Here is a 20,090-nt window from a genome sequence, read left to right on the forward strand (position 1 = left end):
ATTTTCCACTTCGTGTGCACTTTTACTTTTGATGCTTTAGGTACGTCTACATGTTGCTGATAATATTCAGGAGTGGAGGAAGTATTCAGATCCTTTACTTATGTAAAAGTACTAAGTTTATACTGTAAAAAAATACTCCACTACAAGTAAAAGTCCTAACAAATGTATGGAAGTATTATCAGCAAAAATGTAAAGTAAAAGTAGGCTCCTCGTTGTACAGTAACGTGCTCTGTCAGTGTTTCCCTTTTTTTATTTTACATATTTGGATTCATATTTCTGCTGCATTAATGTTGCATTTTACTTTATTTTAAAATGTTTAATGTCGAGTTTATTTAACTGTTACTTTCCTTAAATCTACAGCAATGCATCATAGTATGAGATAAACAAGCGTCACTGTCCTGGAAGAACCACATGTCTCAAAAGTCAACTTTTCATGAGCTCAGAAAAACAATCCTGTTTTTAGGCTTTACATTCATGTTATTTTTCTGCCAATCTAAGAGTTGTTTTTTTTGTGGCCTCGTTCATTTAGGGTCTAAATTATGAAGTGAGCTGCCATAAGTTTCTCAAATTGAATCCTTCAGATGATCAAAGAAACATTCAAAATCAACATGGATGTTTGGTTTCCACTGAGATTTCCTAAAAGCAGTCGGAGGTCTAACTGACGGAGGTCTAACTAGATGGAGTTTAAATGTAAAGCAGCACGAAGTAAAAGAGAAATATCTGGAGTTTGACCTCCGTTGTTTTGCACAGCTGATCATATTTACTTTTCCTTCTGAATGCGGGATGTTCGTCACCTCCACCTGTGCAGGTGGAGTCCTGCTGTCACACCAGACACGAACCGCAGCTCGCCGCATACGAGCTCTTTGTCCCAGAAGCCCTTTGAACGGAGCGCAGGAAACCCTGTACGGAGAGCGGCCATCTTGGAGAGGCAGATCAGTCCGGAGTCAGAGCAGCTGAACACGAACCTCCTCGGAGCCGCGACAGCTCGAAACACACCGAACCTCCGGTAAGGACGGGACGCCGGGGGGGGGGACTCCCGGGGAACATCACGAGCACTCCGGCTAATAAAACGCAGTCAGATTTAAAAGGAGAAAACAGCTGTTTACCAGGAGTCGGCTAAGTGGGAAGCTAACGAAGCTAACGAAGCTAACGAAGCTGGACGCCAGATGAAGGATTAGTTTGGTGTTTTCGTTTCGGCTCCGGGAGTGTCACGTGCTGCCTGTCAAACTGTTTATATAAATATTTACTGTCATAAACGACAAATGACGTAATCGGCTTAACGAGATCATTTAGCTACGTGTCATCCGTTAGCTGACAGACTAGCCCGCTGAAGCTAGCTGCGGTTAGCTGGGGTGAACCGAGGCCGAGTGTGTTTACGAACCGAGTTATTCGAGTTATTACCGGTTAATATCACCGGCTCGCTCGTTTGGTGTTCCGCCTTCACGTGCCGTGATTTCCGGGGTTTGTTGTGAAGCTCCAGCTCGTCGATGGGAGCTAACGAGCTAACGCTAACGAGCTAACGCTAACTTAGCCGTCCGAACAGCTCGTTTCGGGCCGTGATTGTAATCAGCAGCTGGCCGGCGGGCCGGCGGGCCGGCGGGCCGGGGCGGGTTCAGGTCCTTCTTCCTGCTCCAGGGATGCTTCTGTTTTAGTTTCACAACGAAGTACAAAACAACGAATCAAAGCCGACAACGCTGTCATCTCACCGGCTAGCCCGAAGCTAGCCCGAAGCTAGCCGCCGTGGTGGAGTTGCAGAGTAAACATCGGTTGATGTCGGAGTCTGCTGCCGCCTCTAACCCTTCACGGAGCCGGTGTTTCACCGGTTATCTGCCGGTTATCTGGTGATCTGACGTGTAACTCCTCCCGCCAGCAGCTCGTTCGCTTCTCGGGCTGCAAACAACGTGTTTAATTCACAGTTTCAGGTTTAAAAACCTTTAGTCTGATTTGTATCTTCGTGAAACGCTGTTAACAGGCTCCATCTGGACCTGGTGGTGGTTCAGTCCTTTTAAAACAGCTTTCATTTCATGTGTAGTTGTTGTTGTTCTCATAGAAATAATGTAAATTATAGAAATATTCTCTAAATGATGTTTTTAGAGCTTGAAAGGAGTCACGTGATCTGTGGGCCTGAACGTCACGGTCATGTGTGTCATGATTTCCTGATAGCCCATATATATAAATATATAGATATAAATATATAGATATAAATCTATTTTAGTCCCCCACCAGTCGAAGGTCTGAGGAGGAAACGCCGTGGTTACCGTTTCCTTGGAGAAGACTCAGAAGTGCTGAGGCTGCAGTCTGGTCACATGATCCCGACTCTCCTTCATGGACGCTCTCCGGGTTTGTTTCCACGTCCAGAGCACAAAAAGCTATAAAATAATAAAAAAAAAATGGTGTTAATACTTTAACTTGCCATCACACAGGGGATGGAGAGGTCACGTGAGGGTCATGTGACGGTCACGTGACGCGAGGCAGCCGAGAGAAAAGGGCCATGAAGTGTTACGTTCTGGGAACATACGGGATCAGATCAGCATGCGGGACGTCCTCATTGCAATTTCATGGACTTCCTTTTACTCACGTCGGTGGATTGTGACGGAGTTACGGCGTCCAGTGATCCGAGAAATGAAAATATCGCAGCGTTCTCCGGAAAATCAGAACGCAGGTCTGCTGGGGTTGTGATGTCACAGACTTTTTCTTGGTAAAAACAGTCACGGATTGAATCTGCAGTCAGAAGCTCTTGTACACATTTTACTTCAGAAACAAACGGATTATGTTCCAATATTAGAGGATCCTGACACTGTTTATTATTATTATTATTAATAGTAAATGTGACACATTTCTCTGTATATTCACTCTCACTTCTGCTGCTGTCTCGTCTACCACTCAGATCAGTTTCCTTATTTTTCCCCGTTCCTCTTTCAAAGCTTTTATTTCTGTTTTATTTTCTTGCTCCGTTTCTGTCGTTTCTCTCATCACATGTCAGCATTATACATTGATCTGGTCCTGGTCCAAATAGTCTGGTCCTGGTGCCATTGATCTGGTCCTGGTCCAATTAATCTGGTCCTGGTACCGTTGATCTGGTCCTGGTCCAATTAATCTGGTCCTGGTCCAAATAGTCTGGTCCTGGTGCCATTGATCTGGTCCTGGTCCAATTAATCTGGTCCTGGTACCGTTGATCTGGTCCTGGTCCAATTAATCTGGTCCTGGTCCAATTAATCTGGTCCTGGTACCATTGATCTGGTCCTGGTACCGTTGATCTGGTCCTGGTACCATTGATCTGGTCCTGGTCACATTGATCTGGTCCTGGTCACATTAACCTGGTCCGGTCCTGGTCCTGGTCCAGTCCCAACACACTCCCTGAACTGCAGATGTAGTAATTTGAGCGTAACGCTGCTTCTCGTCTCTGATGAAGTGATTTCTCAGATTAAAACCAAGAAAAGATTAAAGACAAACTGAGTTTATCAGAAACATCCGTCTGATGAGAATCTGCTTCTGAAGTCTGAATTCTTCACTTGACCCGACGGCGTGTTTCTGGTGCCGTCGTTTCACCGTGTTGACGTCTGAAGGCGTTTCGTTTATCATCAAATAAACCAGTTTGAGTTCATCCTTTTCCTTTTTGTTCTGTTTGAACGTTAGCGGCGTGAAGTCGATATTTAACACGACAGCTTCAGAAAGTTTCCAACAGTTTCCTGTTCGTCGTCTGATGCTTCCTTCAGACCGGTGGATGAAACCTGTTGGTTCATTGTGTCGTTCTTTTTTATTTTCTTATTCAGCACATTTTGAACGTTTTATTCATGTGGAGAGAAATCCAGTAAAGCAGCTTTGATCAGGGAGAATCTGGATTTATTTCACTTCTTACAGATTCCTGAAACGATTCAGAAAGAAAAGAGCAACTTGTTTAAAAAACTAACCGGATCCGTCTTTTCTGTTTCAGAGCCAAAATGGCGACCGCACCGTACAACTACTCCTACATCTTCAAATACATCATTATCGGTAAGTCAGGGTGGGAGACACACACACACACACACTGAACACACACACACACACACACACACACACACACACACACACACACATCACACACACACACACACACACACACACACACACACACACTGAACACACACACACACACACACACACACTGAACACACACACACACACACACTGAACACACACACACTGAACACACACACACACACACACTGAACACACACACACACACACACACTGAACACACACCACACACACTGAACACACACACTGAACACACACACACACACACACTGAACACACACACACACACACACTGAACACACACACACACACACACACACACACACACACACACTGAACACACAACACACACACTGAACACACACACACACACTGAACACACACTGAACACACACACACACACACACTGATCTCACTCACACACACACACACACACACACACACACACACACTGATCTCACTCACACACACACACACACACACACACACACACACTGATCTCACTCACACACACACACACTGAACAAACACACACTCACTGGTCCACCATTCAAGCCTCTGGGATGATTGTTTGTTGATAGCTGTATTTCTGATTTTGTTGAGCTGCTCATGAACGTCTCACGAGTCACAGACGAGCAAACAAACAGGAACAAAATAAATGAAACTAAATCTACAGGACGCCCATCTATCTCCCTCTCTCTCTCTCTCTCTCTCCCTCCCTATCTCTCTCTCTCCCCCTCCCTCTCTCTCTCTCTCTCTCTCTCCCTCCCTATCTCTCTCTCTCCCCCTCCCTATCTCTCTCTCTCCCTATCTCTCTCTCTCTCTCTCTCTCTCTCCCCCTCCCTCTCTCTCTCTCTCCCCCTCCCTATCTCTCTCTCTCCCTATCTCTCTCTCTCTCTCTCTCTCCCCCTCCCTCTCTCTCTCTCCCTATCTCTCTCTCTCTCCCTCCCTATCTCTCTCTCTCTCTCTCTCTCTCTCTCCCTCCCTCTCTCTCTCTCTCTCTCTCATCTCTCTCTCTCCCTCCCTATCTCTCTCTCTCTCTCTCCCCCTCCCTCTCTCTCTCCCCCCCCCCCTCTCTCTCTCCCTATCTCTCTCTCTCTCCCTCCCTATCTCTCTCTCTCCTCCCTCCCTATCTCTCTCTCCCCCCCTCCCTCTCTCCCTCCCCCCTCCCTATCTCTCTCTCTCTCTCTCTCTCTCTCTCTCTCTCTCTCTCTCTCTCTCTCTCTCCCCCCCCCCCCCCCCCCCAATAAGTCCATATCTGAACTGTTTTATTTATTATCTGCGTGTCCTCCAGGATGCTTGATGCTGCATGGAGGCGAGACTGAATATAGAATAGTTCTTGTTGTTTCCTTGCTTGACCCTTGTCTCTGTCCACAGGGGACATGGGGGTGGGGAAGTCATGTTGCTTCATCAGTTCACAGAAAGAAATGTAAGTGCTGCCAGATTCTCACTCTTTTATTTTTATTCATGTGTGCTTGAGTCTGCCACCTTTAACTGGGGCGATCAAATCACTTCACAGTTCTTTATATGGCAGTGGAGAGAGAGAGAGAGAGAGAACGAGAGAGAGAGAGAGAGAGAGAGAGAGAACGAGAGAGAGAGAGAGAGAACGAGAGAGAGAGTGAGCGAGAGAGAACGAGAGAGAACGAGAGAGAGAGTGAGCGAGAGAGAACGAGAGAGAGAGAGAGAGAGAGAGAGAGAGAGAGCGAGCGAGCTCCACAGTGAGTCTCTTCTATGAACCAGCTGCAGCCTCCTGTTACCATTCAGCTCCGGTTTGTTTAGTGCCACTATTAACAAGCCAGATGCTGTCACACACACACACACACACACACACACACACACACACACACACACACACACACACACACAGAGAGAGAGAAAAAGGTATTTAATTTGATTTAATATCAGTTGTGAAGACATTTGAGTTTTTTTAAACTTTCCTATTTAGACGATTGTACGACTCCAGTGTGTCACATGATCACAAATGTAATGACTACATTAATATTGTAACCTCCTCTTCCTCTCCTCTTCCTCTCCTCTCCTCTCCTCTCCTCTCCTCTCCTCTTCCTCTTCCTCTTCCTCTCCTCTCCTCTCCTCTTCCTCTCCCTCTCCTCTTCCTCTCCTCTCCTCTCCTCTCCTCTCCTCTCCTCTCCTCTCCTCTTCCTCTCCTCTCCTCTCCTCTTCCTCTCCCTCTCCTCTTCCTCTCATCTCCTCTCCTCTCCTCTCCTCTCCCTCTCCTCTTCCTCTTCCTCTCTCTCCTCTCCTCTCCTCTCCTCTCCTCTCCTCTCCTCTCCTCTCCTCTTCCTCTCCTCCCCCCCCCCCCCCCAGTCATGGCAGACTGCCCTCATACGATTGGTGTAGAGTTTGGTACGAGGATAATCGAGGTGAGCGGGCAGAAGATCAAGCTGCAGATTTGGGACACGGCCGGACAAGAGCGCTTCAGGGCCGTCACCCGCTCGTACTACCGGGGGGCCGCGGGGGCCCTCATGGTCTATGACATCACCAGGTACACGTTTCACCTGAGATCTAAAACATCCTCCGCTGAGCTGCTGCGTAGAGACGATCGTCCTTCGTCACGTTCTTTACCGATTCCTCCTCAGCGTGTTGTGTCTTTGCTTGTCGTCATGGTAACCTCTGTCCCTCTGTTGACGTCGAACAGGAGAAGCACGTACAACCACCTCAGCAGCTGGCTGACTGACGCCAGAAACCTCACCAACCCCAACACTGTGAGTTGTTGTTGTTGTTGTTGTTGTTGTTTTCTGCTTCTCGTTCACACGTTGATGAAAACGAGCCGTTTTCTTTTCTTTTCTGTTTTCGTTGCTCGTTTTCTATCGATTGACGATCCTAAATATCGGTTCCTCATAAAAAGCAGCAGCTGCAGATGAATGTTTGAAACGTTTCCTCCGGCGGATCCGTTCGGAGAGAAGAAGCTCATTACATCATTACAGGTCTAATTACATCACAGCTGCTCCTCAGGGAGTCTCTTCCTGCGCCGCCTCCGGCTTTTTGTCTCGTGGCGTCTCGGAGAGCGAACGTCTCGCCGTCCGGGGAATCGTCTCACTCTTCGTCTCACTCTTCGTCTCACTCTTCCTCTTCCCGTCGCCAGGTGATCATTCTCATAGGAAACAAAGCCGACCTGGAGGCTCAGAGGGACGTCACGTACGAGGAGGCCAAACAGTTCGCCGAGGAGAACGGTGAGCCGGGCACGCAGCGGTGCATGATGGGAAGTCAGGAAGGAGGAAGTTGTTTGTTGTTTGTTGTTGTGACGCTGATGTTTTTACTCATGAAATAGTTTGTGTGTCTCAGGTCTGTTGTTCCTGGAGGCCAGCGCAAAAACGTAAGTCTGCACAACGTGGAGTGTTTCGGCGATGCGTCCCGTAACTCTCCTTCCTCACCTTCGCTTTTCTGCTCGCCTTCTTCAGAGGTGAAAACGTCGAGGACGCCTTCCTGGAAGCGGCGAAGAAGATCTACCAGAATATCCAAGATGGCAGCCTGGACCTGAACGCCGCCGAGTCAGGCGTCCAGCACAAGCCGTCGGCTCGCAGGGCGGCCGGCTAACCAGCGAACCACAACCGCAGAGGGAAGGCTGCGGCTGCTAATGACCAAGCAAAAAGACCCCCCCCCCCCCCCCCCCCCCCAGTCTGTCTGTCTGTCTGTCCGTCCAGCCCCCCTCCCCCATCGTTCACCCCCCCTCCCCCATCGTTCACCCCCTCACTGACATCGACTTGGGCCAGGCTGGACACATCTCCTCCTCCTCCTCCTCCTCCTCCTCCTCTTTAAACTCTGTCAGTGTTGTCGTCCCATATCTCTCCTGTTTCGCTTCCCTCTGATCCTCTCGCACTGTTCAGTCTACCCCCCCCCCTCCCCCCCACACACACACCACCACCACCACCCGCCCCTCCCCCCCTCCATCATAGTATGGTAGATGCCACCAGGCATCACACTGGTCACTGACACTTTAGATAGATGTAACGTTCATACGATAATGATAAACTGACTGTTTTTTTATGTTTGGTTTTATAGCTCGATATATGAAATGTAAACATTCATCCACCGATCAGCTCCGTAGATCTAAATTATCGTCCTCTCCGCCTCCCGCTCGGTTTACCGTTGGCAGCATTTTACCGAGCGCGACGTCTCGCTCGTTCTTCGTCGGTCCGAGAGCCGACGGAGTTAAAGTATCATGCGGCCGCACGGGGAGAAGCTCTGCAGCCGAGATGGTCCGACCCGCTCGGGCTTCCAACTCGGTTCTTTTTGTTTTGCTCTCGGGAGAGAGAGAGAGGACAAAACGCGTTTAGCCAGCCGGGACTCCGGTTCGTCTGCTGAGACGTCAGAAGGAGGATTTGGATGTTTTCCAGCTCGTCTGTTAAGAAGTCGAATCTTAAGTTAAAAATGACACTTGAACAACAACAAACACGTCTTTTCCGTTTTCGTTGAAAAGATTCATTTAAATGAGTTTCTTTGCACCAGCTCTCCCCCACCCCCCTCCCCCCACCTCCCCCCACCTCATATCAACAGATTCTGTCTCTACCAGCATTTTTCTTTGTCATTGTTTGTTGCCTTATTATAATTCACGTGATTTACTCTTTAATCATTGTTTTGCTGCACTTGCTCTTCACATTGCTGTTGGATTCACCCTGATTCAAATAAATCAATTCTTTTTAGAATAATTCTTGCATTTTACTGGCAAATAAAACAAGCTGTGGTTCACGTGGTCGAAATACGTCCGACGGTCGTGCAGCAGCAGCAGCATCACATGCAGCAGCAGCAGCATCACATGCAGCAGCAGCAGCATCACATGCAGCAGCAGCAGCAGCATCACGGTCTTAAAACCCGCATCTGGACTGTTTGGCTGTAAAAAACCAAACTTGTCTTTCACTCCTGAATCCCACATGAAGCTGCACTGAAGAACTGATTCCTTGTTTCAGGCAGTTGTTCCTCCCGTAATGTGACACCGAGCAGCATGGCCCCCCGAAACGGGAGGAAGTAGTCTAATGTTTTGTTTTTTTTCTTCAAGTACGATTCTTCTGTACCATAGTGACTCCCTGATTGGACAGCTGTACATATTGCTTCTTAACTACTGGTGATGACCTCGCTACTGTACTTTGGATTTAGAAATTTATTTGGTGGCTCTGCCAGGATCTGTACAGTCGGTGTGCTCGTGGGTTGCCTGTAATTCATGCTTGGGAAATTCTGTAACATAGTTTCTATTAATAAATGTAAAAGGACAGACACCTAGACCCCCCTAACCCCCTCCCCCCCTGTGTCTGCACACTACTGAACCGGTGGAGGGGAGAGGAAGTGGATCGAGATGATGTGCAAACTAGTATTTATGTCTGCAAACCTGGATTCCTCATTTCTGTACACAGTGGAGACTTTTTATGTTGATACTCTTGATTTCTCTCCCCTCCTCCCCCCCTCCCCCTCTCGTCATCACGCCTCTGTGGGAGAGGCCTGTATCGCTGTCTTAACTTTTTGGGGAGTGGGGATTGGTTTGTTATTGTGGGAAGTGGGTGGGCAGGTTCTTCCTTTTTCCTGTGTCCCGCCTCTTTGCAGTCCGAGTGACCACTTCCTGCTTTTGTCTGTCCACAAGTACAAAAAAAACCAAAAACGACGTACATATGTATAAATTTTTAAGGAGCTGTGCTAACATTTAAATGCGTTCTTGCGTGTATATGATTTTAAAATGTTGACATTTTGATTTTAATGACAAAATACTCTAGACAGAAAAAATAAATTATACATAACCTGTTGCCGTGTCTGCTTTTTTTAATCTGCTGACGGGGATTGAAATGGAGAAAAGGTCCATTTCTTCAACTGTGAACACCAAAATACATGTTTAAGAAGTCCCAGACTCACTAATTATTTCAAGTAGCACAACTGCTCTGTATTTTATTGCAACAAAAAATTGCACCGAGGGAGAAATAAAGAACATGTACAAATGAAAGCAAAGTTTGTCTACAAAACTGGTGAGGAGACTTGGACACAAAAAGAAGAGTAGTGGTATGGTTGTACAGGAGAGGAATATAAAAACAAAAAGAAAAGCCAACACTGACAGTACCATGTTGAAGTCAAGGCAGCTAGCGGTTGACTTCTGTCCTTTAGGCATCGCAGTCAGACGGGACGAGACGACTACAAACACTGAAAATGTCCAAGAGATGCAGATGAAGAAGGAACGTCTGGAGTTCCAGTGGAACTTCTGGGGTTCTTTCAGTCTGTAATGGGTCACCTTCTCACTCAGGTCAGTGAGGCAGCAAGTGAAAGCTCCATAAACATTTCAGTCCAGTGTTTCCCCCAGGATACCTTTTTTTTTTTTCTAGCTGGGGTGGAAAGTCCTCAAACAACATTTAGACCACGTGCTTCTCAGACACAGAAACACCGGTTCGGTCCGTCACCCCTCTGAACAGATCAGATAGCACAAGGCCGAGCTGCTACTGATGGCTTTTGTGACTGGTATGTAAAGAAAGTTGAATCAAACTTGTATATATGAAAAAAAAAAACGGTCCAGTCTCAGGACATTAAACAACAGTTCGATCCACGGAGTTGCAGATCGTGCACCCTGGTCCCTCTCCAGCACAGACTGGAGACAAGTTTTTGGTTTTTGGTATGGCAAACATTTAAATCCAATAAACAGAACACAGCTACTCTTAACCACTTATCACAATTCAGCCAAAACCGCTCATCTGCACCTGTAAAGTGTCAAAAGAGCCGATAGTGTTGAAGGCACTATTTATTCTGCTCGCTCCCATTCTTACTCTTTATGGCACGTGGTTGCAAATACTGCAGAAAGCATCCGTACAAAAACAAACGCCGACACGATTTCATCACTCGGCACGCAACCGGTCACTGATGACACGATCTGAAGAAGTGGAGGATGTCGGGACGTCCGTTTTATGAAACACCGCGTGATTCCAGAAACTCCCCAATTCTTACAATGTGTGTTGGAAGGCGACCGAGAACTAGATGAGGTTTAGTATTTTGTTTTTTGCTCATTGTCGTCAGCATCAGTGAAAAATCAAACCCAGTAACAGTGAAGGAAACATACGAGTGTCAGTGATAAAAGGGGGAAAAAAAACAAGCACAAATACGTAAGACATGATCATTTCAAAAATGATTGGCGAAAAGTCATGTTGATGAAGAATTGGCCCCGAGCCTCACGTTGAGGCCAAATGACAGTGTTCACTCATCGTTAAGGCTTTTCATGGTTGCAGACTGTCTGCATGAAGATCTTTGATTCATCCGCAGGCTGAAGTGTCTGCGAGCGAACCGGAGTGGGAACCAACGCCGCTGCTTCACCCTCAGCTCTGCAGCAGGAGCTCAGCACGGGTCAAAGTTCACGCACACGCTCAGAAGAAAGGGAGGTGTAACATACAGGCCGGGTACTTTAAGGTTTCTACGGCGCTACCTCTGAACGATGTCGCTGATCTCCTTGACGGAGGACAGCAGCTTGCTGAAGTCCTGCTGCGCGCTGGAGCCCCCGGTGGCCGTCGGGCAGATCTGCAGCTCGCGCAAGCTGCTTTCCAGCTTGTTGATGGCCTCGCGGAAGGCGAACTTGTTCCTCATCTGCTGGATGGAGTCGACGTAGCTCATGCAGTACTTGGACAGGTTCTTGCCGGCCTCCAGCACGGCGCTGTGGCTGCCCGTTTGCTCCGAGTTGCGGCAGATGGCGGCGCGGAGCAGCTCGGCGCCCTCCAGCACCATCTCGCGCGTCACGGTGGAGTTCGGGGTTCGCTCGGAGGCCTGGCGGGGGGCGATCTTGCGGAGGGAGCATCGGGTTCTCACCAGAGGGGTGAACGCGGTAGGCGAGTTGAGATCGCCCGGGGAGGACAGGGTGGAGGGAAGTCCTCCGAGGCTCTGGCTGGAGGAGGAGGTGGTCACTGACGTGGAGGAGGTGGAGGTCTTTAACGGTTGAGGTTTGCAGGTGGAGCCCAAGGGCAGCTTCTTGGGGCCCTCGCTGTGGGGAGAGCGGGCTTGGTCGCTGCCAGCGGCCGTGTGGTGGGGGTCTGAGATGGGAGAAAGGCACTTGGCTTTGATGTCCGAGGGGGAGGGCAGCTCTTGAGTGGGGCTGCGGGCGATCTTTCCCGTTTTGGCGTTGGTGGGTGGAGGAGGTGGCGCTGGCTTGGGTTTCTGTATCTTCCCTCTCTCCCTGACAGACGAGGACTCTACAGTGTGCTTGTGTCTGCGGGCCCTGCACTCGTCTCCGGCGGCCCCCAGAGCCGGGAACACGTTGGGCTTCAGGAGCTCAGCGTGGAGGGCGCTGGTCTTGGAGTTCTCCAGCCCGGGCACACCGGGTCTCTTGACCACCTTCGGGGTCAGCGCCTGGGGACTGGAACCGGGACTGGGATCAGTGTCTTTGCCCAAGAAGGAAGAGGAAACCTCTGACGATGTGTGCAGACGTGGCGGGGGGGTCAGGGTGCCCATTCGAGGGGCATTCTCCCCTTTCTGCTCGCTGGTCCTCTTCCGAGGCAGAGCTGGTTTGCCCCCGAAGGTGCCCGAGTCAAAGTGCCGCTGGCCCAAATCCCGCGGCAGAGTGACAGATTTCCATTCGGTGCCGTCGGACCCGCCGGGCACGCTGGATGACCAGAGGAACCGCTTGGAGTTGGAGATGGAGTCCTCCTCGCTCGGGGGGGGTCGTGGCCGCCTTGCCTCCTGGACCGGGCACCGCAGGAGCTCCCTTCTTCCGGGGGAATAAAGGCCCCGGGTAGTTCGGAGCCCCGTTGGTGATACCTCCTGCCCCGTTATTGTTAGTGCCCAAGAACCTGGAGGAGTCGAGGCCGTGCGCCGTGTCATTATTGGCCAAAGACGCGACGTTGTTGAAGCTGCCGCTGTCCCGAGGGTCGGGGGTCACCCCCCTCCGCTCGGGGTGGATGTCCATCTCTCTGAAGGAGGAGCTCCGTTTGGGTGGAGCCGGTGCGTTCTTCTTCTTCTTCTTGATGAGGCTGAGGAAGCCACTGCGCGTCTTGTCCTTGTCTTTGGGCAGCAGGCGGTCGTCCTCGTTCAGGTTGCCGTCCAGGGGGGGGCGCTCTTTCCTGGGGAGCATAGGTGACGACACGGCGGCCTCAGGATCCACCGGGTCTGAGGAAGAGCGGGCAAGAATCAGGGAACCATCGGCAATGAAGCCCATAAAACACTTAAAGAAGGACGATCCAAGTTTAATCACAGCACAACGGAAAGGTTTGTTCCAGAGAGTTAAATGAATGTTTAAAAGGAGCCGGAGCTGCAGGTGCTTCCTGAGCCGCAGTCACAACCTCTGTGGTTACAGCCAAACAAGGCAGGCAGCACTTGATCTTCCAGGGTGTTAAAGGCTCAGACGGTCTTACTTCCAAAGGAAATAGTAGCAAGACAGCATCCAGATCAAAAACCTTTTACAGTCTTCACAGTTTACTGGTGAACTTCAGGATCAAAGATCCCCCCCCTCCCCTCCTTCCCCCCCGTACCCATGTTCCATATACAAGTAGGATAAATGTGATAAAAGGCTGGTTTCATCTCACCTGGACTGTCTCCATCACGGTTGTCCATGTTTTTGCGGAGAGTTCTGGTCTTGGTCGGCAGCTCTGGAGCCTGTTGGATGGAGCCCAACGTCGCCTTCTTCCCCTTCTTGCCCAACTCCTTCTCCACCTCTAAAAATACAAACAGTAAAGATTGAAGAGGGAACCAAACATTAAAGTTCACACACTTTAATAACAATCCTGTGTTTGTGTCCAGGAGAAGATCTGCGTGTCAGAAGATATCGTCCAACAGCAAACAGGAAGAGGAGGAAGCAGCGCTGACCGTCAGAGATGCTGGATTCCTGGAACATGGTCTCGAAGGCTTGATGCGTTTCAGCAAAAGATGGCCGCTCTGAGGGGTTCCACCTCCAGCCTGACAGGAGGAAGGAACGACAATAAGAAAAAAAGAAAGAGAGCACCTTTAATGGTACTGTGGAGAGATGCACTCTGGGACTCACAGGCCGTCATGAGCTCGTAGACCTTCTCGGGGCATCCCTCCGGTCGGTCCATGCGGTAGTCTTTTTCCAGCAGCTCGTAGACCTGCGACAGGTCGATGCCGGGGTAAGGCGACATGCCGTAGGTGGCGATCTCCCACAGCAGCACACCAAACGCTGCAGGTGTGGGAACACAACCATTAGTTGTGTGTTATACAACAAGAAACAACGGCTACAACGTGTGTTCAAATGAAACCGTTTCCTCTTAGTGGTGAATAAATGAGATCAAACTCACCCCAGACATCCGATTTAATAGAGAACTTGTTGTAGGCCAGACTCTCTGGAGCGGTCCACTTGATGGGGAACTTGGCCCCGGCGTGGGCCGTGTAGGTGTCTCCAGTCATCAGCCTGCTCAGGCCGAAGTCTGCAACCTTCACCAGGTGGTTCTCCCCGACCAGACAGTTACGGGCCGCCAGGTCCCTGCAGGAGACCAACAGAGATGAGCTGCAACATGTGGAATCCTGACTTCCAGAAATGGAGATTAAAAGAGTCAAAAAATGGTGTAATCTGATCTGGTCACACTGCCTTCAGCAGGGAAGGGAAAACCTCTCAATCCGCTGCGGTGCTGCTTTCTACAGATGTTTTGTGTGGTGCAGTCACAAGCTGAGTCTTGTCAGGCTTAAAAATTGAAATGCAGTTTGGCAAATATGAAAGACAAATCACCTGCTGGGTTCTAAGAGGCCTTGTTAAACGTGCCAGAACAAACGAGCTGTGTTACAACACGGACTCAGAGCAGAGCAGCTCAGGAATGGGGAGGAAGCAGATAATGAGATTTAAAGTTAAAGGAGGTTGTTTTCTCCCCGACTCAGACCAAACAGCTGAAGATTAGTAAAAAAGTCGACAAACCAAAGACTAAAAGCAGCTTATCTTCAATTACATCCAGGCGGTTTGACTTTTCCGCCCACCTGTGTATGAAGTTCTTTTTCTCCAAGTACTCCATGGCCGAGGAGATCTGTGTGGCCATGTGCAGCAGCACCACAGCGTTGACCTCCTCCCTGTTGCACTCCCTCAGGTAGTCCAGGAGGTTCCCGTGGGTCATGAACTCTGTGATGATGTAGAACGGCGGCTCCCGTGTGCACACACCTGCCGAGTAAGACGTTCACTCAATATTTTGGGTTTGTGTGTTACTTTCATCAGCTTCTGTGCTGAAAGCATTGAAAAAAAAAACTTTAACTGGACTATAAATATCAGTACATCTGCCAAGAATCTGGTATTCAGTCAAAAGAAATATATTTTTCTGAACATACCCAACAGCTGCACCAGGTTGGGGTGTTTGATCTCTTTCATAACGGCAGCCTCCTTCAGAAACTCCTCCACCTCCATCGTATCCTCCTGCACAGTTATTGGCCCAAAAAAAAAAAGAGAGAGGAAAGCCATAAACTGGGTGCAGTTGCAACGACGTACCACCAGATGGCAGCATTATTCAGCCAAACTGAGGCTTTCATGGTGACACAGAAGGTGTTGAAAAATGTCCAAGGGGGGCTGGATGGATGAACAGTTGCACTCTTTCTCTCTACGTCCTCCTACCTTAAGTGTCTTGACTGCCACGGTGAGGTTGTACTTCTTCCAAACGCCCTCGTACACCTCCCCGTACTGGCCGCCTCCCAGCTTGTGCTTCATGGTGATGTCAGTGCGCTCCATCTCCCACTTGTCGTAGTTGGGAGAAACGCCGTAGATGGTGGGCTTGTTGCGCTTCGGCGCCGGGTAGTGCAGCGTGGTGATGAGGCCGTCGGCCACGGTGGAGTGGTGGTGCACCAGCTCCGCCAGCGTGTTGAAACGGCTCTCCGACGAGACGTACAGCTGGAGGGGAACAAATTGATTCCAGATCTGTTCAGTTGTTTTAAATAACTAACTGCTATAAAAAAAAAAAAAAGAAGTTAATTCTGCACCCTGGCAGCCAAATTTTTTTTAAATTCTGTTCAAACTCATTATAACTCCTCATGTTTAACTGCATTGACAAGTCTGGAAACACCAAGTGGACGGGAACTGAATCAGACCAGTAATACGTGGAAAAGTGACGGTAAAACGGTCCTTACAAAACCAACACTGAAATATTTCCTTGGTGCAGAAGGATTTCGGCCCGTCAGGAAGCTGGTGGACGGGAGGATCCTGGTCAGGGCTCAGTGGACACCGTCGTTTCCACTGTCCAAGTCTTACATAACCATCCAAATCATTTGCTCTTCAATCTGCCTTTTTCATTTCTGTACATTTGAACAGGCTGAATAATAAAAAAACCAAAAAGAAGAACAACTTCGACTGCAGCAAAAAGACCGTTGAAATCTAAAGATGATTTCAGGGTCAGTTGGTGATTCTTCTGGCTCAAACCGTGACCATTTACAAAAAAACTTTCCGAATACATTTTTTTTTTTTACATTTCAGAGCAGCGATTATCAAAAAGTCAGTGTGAAATAAAACCTGCATCTCGAGGGAGTGCTGAGGTAATCTCAAATTACTGGACAAGTCTGTCATACCAGACTCTGGACTTGGAGCTCAGTGGGAGGATGGAAAACAATATGCGATGGGGAACCAAGTAAGTGTGTGTGTGTGTGTGTGTGTGTGTGTGTGTGTGTGTGTGTGTGTGTGTGTGTGTGTGTGTCCATTTGTTTTGGTGTGTTGTGCACATACTTGGCTGCATCTGTCTGTGCTAATGTCTCGAGGTGGGCGTCAGAGTCTGGCCGGCCTCCCGTCCGCCGGCCGTTAGAAGCTCAGCGGTGGTTAAACGCATTCTTGCCATAGCTGGCGTTCCTGCAGCGAGCTCACCTCGCGGCCTCGCAGACGGGACGGTGACACGGACAAAATGGCAGCGGCTTCTTTCCTCGTATCGAGTTTTAGGGGGGGAATCCCACAAGCCGACCGGACCGTGACATGTGGACCGACAGGTGTCCGTCAGGACCATCAGAAGGTGGTCGACTGCATCTGATTTAAATGTTCTTAATATAACGCTGCTCTTTCACCACAAAACTCAACTTCATAACATTTTTAAGCATTTTTAGGGACAATAAAATTTAAAAAAGAATACACTGATCTGATTTTGTAGATATTATTGTCACTTTGCATTTATAATAGACTGTTTTCATTCTCAAAGACCTGCACCCACTGAAAACGACTCCTGGTCTCCGTACCTGATCTCCATCTTTAGTCATTGCATTCGCAGCACACAGAAACATGTAAAACTACAGCAATGAACTCTGGAAGTCTTGAATTTCAGGTGTGGAAAGATTTTCTTGCTCTTGACAGACGTTACACGTCTAGAAATGAAAAGTGCGAGCGGTGTGACAGCGGATCGTTCGAGCAGGAGGTTGTTGAATCGGGTCTCTGCTGTTTGGACCTGTAGCGCTGTTAGCTCTTATAGCCAAACGTCAATAATAAACCTTCTGGTCTTCTGGATTCAGTCTTTGACCGGTATGATGGTGAAAAAGGTGTTAAATTATGAGCTATGTGGTATTAAAAAGCTTCTATTTATTTTAATCATTGTGTTCAGGGTGTGCGAGACCGTGTTGGGATGAATTTAAATAAGTTTCCAGTAATTCCATCTTTATTATTAAGATAGAGGACTTTGTGGGTGTGTACGTGTGTTTCCACAGATGCCTACCTTGCCATCAGATGCAGTGTTAATCCTGTAATGGTAGACCCTCCCCTCATAGCGTAGAGAAATGGACCTCTGGCCGGGGCTGCTCTCGCTCTCCCGGACCAGGAAGCTCCCGTTGATGCCGGAGCTGAGCAGGTACTCGGCGGCGTTGCGTGACACGGGCCCGTGGTACCAGCTGTGCTTCTCCAGGCTGTTGACCGGGGTGATGTAGTTGGACGGCACCCAACCTTGGCCATTCTTGGTCTGCGCCTCGCACCACTCGCCGTTGTGGTTGTAACCCAGCACGCGAAGCTTCTCTCCTGCTCAACACACCAGAGGTTGAAATACAAAAAAAAACCATCCTAATTGTGGCTGAAGAATCTGGCTGGATGCAATACGCACTTCGATATTATTTTTAATAATTACAGCTCATTCCTGTGATCTTGAATATTTCCACAGCTGGGGCTGTTGTGGCGCTTCAATAATGTTTACATTGAGAACAGGTTACCAAAACACGGACGCTGAACGAGAGCTGAACGCAGCAGTCAGACATGCAGGAATTCACTGTATCTAATGTCATGTTTCCTCAGATCAGGAAATCAGGGGCTTTTCTTTTCCAACAGTCATTTGGGGACCTAAACTCCGGAAATTTATATCTTATCCTCAAGTTTAGACTGGATATGAATAAGAAGTTTGAGAATAAAGGTTCAATATTTAAAAAAAAAACACGGGTAAATGATAAAAGGTGGCCAAAGTTTAATAGCCGGACTAAAATAATGATGTGACCCAAAGATACGTGAACCTCTTTCTTTCTTTGACCAATAGAATTCAGTGGAAAGTTAATGCTGTACAGGACATTTTTTCTTGTTTATTCCGGTGCATATGTTCCCTCCTTCCTTCCTGTGTTTGTCCGTGTGATCCGTGTGCAGTATTGTTTTACAGCTGGTTCAGGGGAAAACGGCCCACGTGTGAGACCATCGTCAGGAAGTGAGAGTCAGATGGGAACGAAGGGAGAGAGGGAAGGCGACAACACGCAAATCAGCACTTCCCTGTAACAGTGGAGAACTCAGAGACGATGTCAGCGAAGTGTCCTTCACTCTGTAACTTCCAACCCACTAATCATTCAATTTGTTGACACCCTGGTGAGCTCTATTCAGCCGGACTCATTCAGAATAATAGCTACTCTATCTAAAAATGTGGGGAATGGTCAGCGCTATTTGTCCAAGAAAAGAGAAGTCGTGGTGGTGCCCTGGTGACCGAGGGCTTTAAGGCGCTTAGCAAAGTCCTGGATCAAATCCAGCTGCAGACTTTTGCAGCATGTAATCCCTCTTTTCTTTCTCCCTTCATTTCCTGTCTGCTTTCTACTGTCTACTAAATGCCAAACCAGCCAAAGAAAAGCCTTAATCCCCTCCTCCCCCTCTCACCTTTGGTAATGCTCAGTGTGTTGTCACCGCTGGCCACGAAGTCGTAGAGTGCGACGAACAGGTTGGGGTCATTCTCGCTGGGGCCGGCCAACAGGTTCTCTTTGGAGTTCCAGCGGGCGGCTTCTGTCAGACCCTGACCCTCGAAGTCCGGTCGTTGGAGAGCTTCTGGAGGAACCAAAAGAGAGCAAACCCCCGTAAGGACACGCGTATTTAACTGGAACCAAAACATCTCCAACGTGGTGCTTCGGAGAGATCTGCAGTGTTCAGTGTGCGTTTAAATTCTTCTACATCCCCTTTAACTTGCTCCAACAAGCCCGTCGTCAGCCGGGACCCCACCGTGGGATTAGAGTAATAAACCTGATCATGTGACCTGCACTGTCCTTCACGACACTACAGTTTTTCATTTCCTGGATTATCCCTACTTAGTTTTAATTTTCTTGAACACCTCGACAGCTACTTCACGTCAGACCACGAGAATCTGCTTCCTCAGCGTGACTGTACGATGGCTGTGCTCGAGTTTAAAGTGCTTTCACATATACTGTAGTTATGTCAATTATAGACACTGCTTGAATCATAGCAATTTCAGAGCAGTAAAATCTGATGGATATAAAAGTATATAAAGTGAGAAAAATAAAATAAAAAAAAATAAAAAAAAAAAAAAGAGAAGAAATATGGAGTGAAGTAAAGAGACAGTTGTCGGCCTGATGGTGAAGTTTCCTCAGCTGTTGTCACACATGTTTTGGAGGCGTCTTACATTTCAGCCCCCCCCACACACACACACCACTCTATCTGAGACAACAGGCCAGAGCAGCTTCAGGTTTTCACCCCACAGAAAGACTCTTCCAAACAACAGCAGCATGTGTTCAGACCAACTAAAACCTCAGTGATGAACAAACACACAGAAACTCTTCACAATCGTAGTGTGACTGGAAACATTGACGCCTAGCCACGAATATGCAACAACAACAACAACAAAATATTACTGGCCGAGCACAGCAATGAATATTTAAACATTTAATATTGGAACGACTTCAGGAGTTTACGACGCCCCTTCCACTGTCTGACAGGCTGTCAGCTGATCTAGTTCACCTGGGCCTCACAA

The 20,090-nt window shown here is 48.5% G+C and overlaps 2 protein-coding genes across 2 annotated transcripts in view; one reads left to right on the forward strand and one right to left on the reverse strand.

Moving 5' to 3' along the window:
• Nucleotides 1-897: 897 nt before the first annotated feature.
• Nucleotides 898-9,767, forward strand: rab14l (RAB14, member RAS oncogene family, like). The gene is given in 11 exon segments (XM_069172278.1): nucleotides 898-1,006; nucleotides 3,935-3,993; nucleotides 5,395-5,418; nucleotides 5,421-5,446; nucleotide 5,981; nucleotides 6,343-6,520; nucleotides 6,674-6,740; nucleotides 7,121-7,208; nucleotides 7,321-7,351; nucleotides 7,437-7,552; nucleotides 7,555-9,767. Coding segments are annotated over 10 exon segments (642 nt in total). The 5' UTR covers nucleotides 898-1,006; nucleotides 3,935-3,941; the 3' UTR covers nucleotides 7,614-9,767.
• Nucleotides 9,768-9,876: 109 nt separating this feature from the next.
• abl1 (c-abl oncogene 1, non-receptor tyrosine kinase) overlaps nucleotides 9,877-20,090 on the reverse strand; it is a 28,850-nt gene continuing 18,636 nt past the window's right edge. The window contains 11 exon segments of the mRNA XM_069172247.1: nucleotides 9,877-12,642; nucleotides 12,644-13,089; nucleotides 13,506-13,634; nucleotides 13,786-13,875; nucleotides 13,961-14,113; nucleotides 14,232-14,416; nucleotides 14,902-15,079; nucleotides 15,244-15,328; nucleotides 15,524-15,796; nucleotides 17,589-17,884; nucleotides 18,989-19,153. Of these exon segments, the coding sequence (XP_069028348.1) occupies nucleotides 11,416-12,642; nucleotides 12,644-13,089; nucleotides 13,506-13,634; nucleotides 13,786-13,875; nucleotides 13,961-14,113; nucleotides 14,232-14,416; nucleotides 14,902-15,079; nucleotides 15,244-15,328; nucleotides 15,524-15,796; nucleotides 17,589-17,884; nucleotides 18,989-19,153 (3,227 nt within the window). The 3' untranslated portion in view covers nucleotides 9,877-11,415.

This window comes from Embiotoca jacksoni, unplaced genomic scaffold (genome assembly GCF_022577435.1).
Source record: "Embiotoca jacksoni isolate LCO1_2020_lvr unplaced genomic scaffold, fEmbJac1.0.p SCAF_10, whole genome shotgun sequence".
In the NCBI taxonomy this organism is placed as follows: domain Eukaryota; kingdom Metazoa; phylum Chordata; class Actinopteri; family Embiotocidae; genus Embiotoca; species Embiotoca jacksoni.